At 37.0% G+C, this 6,126-nt stretch overlaps 1 protein-coding gene across 1 annotated transcript in view; it reads left to right on the top strand.

The window, feature by feature from the left end:
• The first annotated feature begins 592 nt into the window (after positions 1-592).
• Positions 593-6,126, top strand: part of LOC149840707 (protein PELOTA 1-like) — a 33,420-nt gene continuing 27,886 nt past the window's right edge. The window contains exons 1-10 of the mRNA XM_090004531.1: positions 593-657; positions 748-830; positions 1,000-1,075; positions 1,722-1,796; positions 1,881-1,937; positions 3,230-3,275; positions 3,685-3,760; positions 4,342-4,417; positions 4,592-4,624; positions 4,740-4,808. Coding sequence (XP_089860657.1) covers positions 607-657; positions 748-830; positions 1,000-1,075; positions 1,722-1,796; positions 1,881-1,937; positions 3,230-3,275; positions 3,685-3,760; positions 4,342-4,417; positions 4,592-4,624; positions 4,740-4,808 — 642 coding nt within the window. The 5' untranslated portion in view covers positions 593-606. The remainder of the gene's footprint in view (positions 658-747; positions 831-999; positions 1,076-1,721; positions 1,797-1,880; positions 1,938-3,229; positions 3,276-3,684; positions 3,761-4,341; positions 4,418-4,591; positions 4,625-4,739; positions 4,809-6,126) is intronic.

Below are 6,126 nucleotides of genomic sequence, written 5' to 3'. Positions count from 1 at the left end.
GCTATGTGAAGTATCAAGGAGATGAATGATTGAATATTGTTATTTTTTTGAATTTTATTCAATTCTCGTTATTTTTCTGTTTTCTTTCGATTTCCGTGCATAAGAGTAGGTTGTTAAGGCAAGTGATCCAGATCCAAAATCACAATCAAGATCACGATCCAAAGATTATGGCCCAGATCCAGAATCACAATCAAGATCACGATCCCAAAGATTCCAGAGATTGAATCAAGGTTTAAATTTGGGTCAAGATCCGAATCTCATGACCAGATAAACTCTTTTAGAGAGAGTGTAAGTTTAGTACAAGTGCTTACGTAATGGACTCTGCCCGCCAGTGAGAGTCTCCCATACTACTTGTAACTCTTTCATAATAAATAGTAAACCCGCTATCCAACGTTGAGTGTGAGAAGATGGAGGCATCGTCAACGTAGGCCACGTTAAAACGTCTTCGTTTGTGTGAGCTTGTGTTTTGTGATTTCCCCACAAGTGGGAATCGATTTCTTGGTCGTCCACTCAATCGTAGATTTCTTCATAGGTAATTAACCTAAGTGTTTTCTTGCATCTTCAAGTTCGTTGGTGCATCGTTTTTTGACTGAAATCATCGCCACCATGAGAATTCTTGGCAAGTCGATCGTTCCAGGCGGATCCGGCAGCATCAAGGTGATTTTTTTTTCTTTTTTTTTGTTTGATTTTTAGCCGTAGATAATTAGAATCGTACCATTAACGATTGTTTTTCTTCTTTTTATTCAGATTGTTCCGGAAGAATCTGATGATATGTGGCATATTTATAATATGCTCGCGGTGCGGGACAGGGTTTTAGCTTATACCGTCAGGTATTTATTTTGTTTATTTTTTATTTTTTTTTTGGAGTTTTTCTTTAGAAATCCATCTGTTTAGTAGTTTTATGTATAATTTTAAAGTTTTTTTTTTGGAGGTGTAGTTTGTGTTTTTTGAGAATAGAGGTTGAATTAGTTGCTTGATTGTTTTTTCTAAATTTTTTAGGAAAGTTAAACGGGAGAATGCTTCGGGCGGGAGAGACTCCGAGCGCGCGAGGCTCAAGCTGAAAATTCGAATTGAGGTAGTTTTTTTTCTTTTTGTTGGTATTAATTTGTATTTAGCTTTGTTTTTGGCTAGTTTATTTGAGATTTTATGCATGTCAACTTGAGGCTAAGTTTGACGATAATTATTTATTTTGTTAATATTGCATGTTATGAAACAGTTTTCTTTATGAATTTTTTAGTTTATTATAGAAGTAGGGATGGCAGTGGACTTGGGAATGGACCCTACACCGCCTCGGCCTGTTTGGACCGGGGATGGAGCACATGAAACGGTTGGAGGCGGGCATAAAGGTTAAAATCAAAACCCATGCAGGGATGGAGGCGGAGATGGACTTACGCTTTTCCCTGCCCTGATCCTTGCCCTGCCCTGCCTCACCCCGTCTTAGATTCTTCTTTAGGGATGGCAGTTGACTGAGAGAAATGGGCCCCACCTAGCCTCATTTAGACTGGGGATGGAAGCCATGAAACTGAGATGGAGGGGGGGATGGAGGTTAAAATCAAAACCCGTGTAGGGATGGAGGGCAGGATTTTGAATCGGGGCCAGGGTGGAGACCTTGTCCCCTGTCCCTGCCCCGGAAGAGAATGAAAATCAGGTATTTTATCTGTTTTGGTTTTCGCATTGGAGTGCAAATTCATGGAAAGAATGATGTGGGTGCGTTTCTTTAGGATATTGATTATGACAATGTGGCTTCGGTCCTGCGGTTACGCGGGAAGAACATTATGGAGAACGAGCATGTCATGGTGAGATCATCTGAAATTGATTCTGGGGATGTTATGTGTTTTTATGATTTGCCACTAAGAAGATTTTGTGTTATGTGGTTGCAGATTGGGGCCTATCATACGATAGAAATCGAGCAGCATCGACCCCTTGTTTTGAAGAAGGCATGTATTCTTGAACTTTTTGGTTCATCTTTATTGTTGATATCAATTGTGCACACTTTATGCGCATATGCATTTAGTTCTTGTTAACTTTGAAGTAACTCGTTGTCATGACAGCTATGCATATTTTTTTAGGCCTAATGGAAGAAAATGATATATACATAACTTATTTGTTGAGTTAGTTGAGTTATTATGCTTAATAAAAGATTATATGCAATTATGTAATTGTAGCAAATAAAAGAAATTAAATAGTGATTAGTGATTGAATTTTATTGCTATATGGGATTTAATGACTTTTGTGATCCCTCACCGTTATGTCTCAGTTCCTAAATTAAACAGTCATTATGTGCATCAAAACTTTAGTCATTTACTGCATGTTCCCAGATTGCTACCTCCCACACTTATATCACCTACTTAACTTTTGGCTCGCTCAGAAGGTAAAGAACCTCTTATGCTTGGTCATGTTCCAGCTTCCGTAGGTCCATCTATCCCTGAGTCGCATTCCTTCCGCTAGTAGCAGCTACCTTCTCAATCTTCACTGATACAGTGATAGAGACGATCTGCGGATACCAAATTTCTTTTCTTTTCTCCTCCTTGGGCCTGCCAAGAACAAGCTTGAGTCCAATAACATCAGGGACTGCCTAGGTGGGACTTTCTTTTTCCTAGGCCTGGGGGGCCTTGCAGTTCCAAACTGAACGCAGCCCAGCTTAGACAATGTCTGACCCTACCAAAGAAATTGTGATATAGCAGACGCGGTTTGTATGTGCAAGAACAATAACAACTTGGATGTGGAGGAAATTATGAACTATAGAGGTTGTCCGGTTTGAATTGGATCCATTGGATCTCAGATGGGCCTCATATTTGACAAATGGTCTTGAACTCACATGGATTCTTTCTGAAGTCGTAAACCTTTTCGTAGAAGGTTTTAAACTTGTTGCCTAAAGGCATATTTTTAGCGGACTGACAAATAATTCATGTGCAATTGATACTTTATATTACTTGCATCTTGAGTCTTAACGCAATCTTAGTTTTCAGTTATCCAAGCAGTATACATTACTAAAACTTGTATGTTGGTTACATTGGATTAGTTTGATAATTCTTACTTTATATAGATATATGTAGTGCCATTTTACCATCCTCTTTTTCTTTTTGTGGTGATATGTTCTACCTTCTGTTTTTCTTTTTAAAACATGTGATGTTTGGCTTGCTCAAACTACTTTTGTTTTCCTCTTTTATGTATTGAGTGCATCTTCTACTATATGGTATCACTCAAGATATGATTTTTGTTATTTTAGGACATTTGGGATTCAATGGCTCTTGAAGTACTGCAGCAAGCTTGTGGTATGACCTCTTTAGGGTCTAGATACTGAAATTATTTTGCACTTTTCATAATTCAGTGCTACAGCTAGAACTTTGAGAAGTATCATGACTTAGACTGACTACCATTGGGATTTGTGAACTGTAAAAGAAAAAAAGAAAGAAAAAGGGAAAGGAACATATTTCTGGGATCAATATCACTTGTTACAAAAAATCACCCATGTGTGGGTCCTGTCTCAAGTTACGGTTGAAATCAGATGGCCTTCTCTCTTAAGAGTTGCACATCCGGGTGTCACGTGCTGGATAAACCACATTGTTAAGAATAGTTTTTGTGCTTCTTTTAAATCTCTTTTGGCTCTGAGTAACGGATTGAATAGTTATTTTTCTTATTTTTTTCTATTATCCTGTACTTATTCAACTTATCAAATACCAGATCCTGCAGCAAGGGCAGACTTGGCAGTTGTCTTGATGCAGGAAGGTTTAGCTCACATCTTGTTAGTTGGTAAAAGGTAGGTGTAACTCTTCCATGAAAATTATGTTATCTAATCATCATGATCTAGCTTATCCAACTGTATAATGTCAACTTTTTACAAGCTCTACTGTATATGAATTAGCAAATGCTTCAAAGAATGATCATGCTTGTTCAACTATAGGAGGCAATAAAATCTGTTACCTGCCATTTTTTTTTCAAGCTTTTATATTTAGGAAAGGACGACTTCTTGAGTTTTATCTTCTTCCTTTGTTTCTGAAAATTGTTATCCTTCTTTTCTGATATAAGATCAGTTTTTCACTAGTCATGCCATCCTCAAGTTTAATTCTTGTTGTCAGTTTTTCATTGCATATTTCAGAAGAACTGGAGCTTTTTTTGTTTAAGTTTCATTGAAAAAACATTGCTAAGAGTCCAATAAAAAGCTAATGTCATGGGATTGTAAAGTGAGATTGGTATTATAATATTTATAATTTTGCAGTAACAATGGTTTCATTCTTTCTTATTCATCGTGCTCATTCCTTATCAAAACAATGAAATTTGTTATTCGTTAATACATATATTTCACTCCATGGTTATTAATGAGGGCCAATACTTTGACAGCATAACAAGAAGCCGTTCCAGGATACATCTATCAATTCCTCGGAAGCATGGCCCTGCTATTGCTGGTTATGAGAAGGTACTGTTAATGCTGTTATCCTGTTTTTGATAGGCATTTCCTTATTTGATAATCTGAAATTTCTCTTCCTAAAGTGCTGCTTAGTTTGCATGAAATGGGAACAATTTTGTCTGACCACGTAAAATTTACTTTCAATTTAAGAGGGTCAATAAACTGGTTCTCTTTACTTGACAGGCATTGGATAAGTTCTTCAGGGGCGTTTTTCAGGTTAGTTCATATTTATAGGAATACCTTTTATTGCATTTTTATTGTTTAAGTAGTATCTTTAATTTTCTTGCTTACAGATGAATCTTGTTGCACCTAACAACTTTGTCACTTGTAGGCAGTCGTAAAGAATGTTGACTTCAAAGTTGTTCGCTGTCTTGTGATTGCAAGTCCTGGATTCACAAAGGTGTGTGCACCCTTCACATGTTTCTTGATACTATGTACGACTAGGCCAACTACCAAGGCATTGCTGGTGAGTCACTTGAAGCTATGAGAAGGGTTAAGGAACCGAGGGGACCTAAGTGGGTGGTCTAGGAGGGTCGGGTGCACAACTGAGGCATTATTATTATTATTCATAACTAGATATTTAACCGCCCGTCCATATGGCCAGGCCTAGATCAATCATGTTCATTAATTCTTTTATGACAAATAAATAAATAAAGACATACAAATATTTATATGTTTAAAACACATTATAATTTATTTTTAAAATATACAACTAAATAACTAAAGAAAATAAATACCCTTTTAAATGTCTTAATATATATTTAAATTAAAACATAATGGAGAGAGAGAGAGAGTTATATATGGTAAGTCAAAAGGTAAGACCTTTTTTTTTGGAAAACTATATAAAGAAGGGCAAACAAAATTTTAATGACATTGTCAAAAAGCATGGCAAGGATGTCAGTTTAGAAAAAGTAATGAAGCATCTAATGTTTGACACCTATTTCCCTTACTTCTGCTTTTATAATATTTAGAATTATTTTTATTGCATTATAGTTTTAGTTGATGCCTAGGTGTGCCCAGACAAGCCAGTGGACTAGGTAAGGCTCAACACCTAGGCATCACTCGGTGCTTTTGACTACTAGGTTACATATGCATGGATGTTCTTACTGAGACTGGGTCGTTTTACCCATTACGGGTTTGGATCTGGACCCAAAACCTATGTATTAATCCAAACTTCTCTGTATTGTTTATATTGGGTCTGGAACTGATGTAATATAGTGTAATATCCAGACCCAATCTAGTTTACAATATAAATATAACATATAGGGCACGATCCCAATATGAAGGATCATAACATCTGTTGCAGCCGCCCCTCTCTCTCACAATCATCTCCTTCCTCAGCATTAACCGAACATTGGTGAACGAATTCTAACATGGTATCAGAGCGGGCTCGATTCTGATCACCGCCCGATGTGCACGAAACTGGTTCCAGAAGGTGTGCCCTACGAGATCCAACACTTTAACAGGTCACCGTGATTCTTCCCTATCTCTCAACTTCAATCCTTCACTGTCTTGATCTCTGATTGTGAATCGAGTTTTTTTTTTTTGGTTCTGATTTCAAATCCCTCTCTTCTTCCTTGTTGACGTTCTTTTCTCTTCAGACTCAAACTAAAAAAAAGGGCAGAATCTTATTTCTTGAAGTCGTTCTTTTCCTCTATATCTGAACGTCAATCCTTTTTTTTAACATCTGTGCACATGTGAAACAGGTTGAAGTCTGT

The sequence above is a fragment of the Nuphar pumila genome, chromosome 4 (genome assembly GCF_984573655.1).
Source record: "Nuphar pumila chromosome 4, dmNupPumi1.hap1.1, whole genome shotgun sequence".
NCBI classification, from domain to species: domain Eukaryota; kingdom Viridiplantae; phylum Streptophyta; class Magnoliopsida; order Nymphaeales; family Nymphaeaceae; genus Nuphar; species Nuphar pumila.
This window is presented reverse-complemented; position numbering and strand designations above follow the sequence as displayed.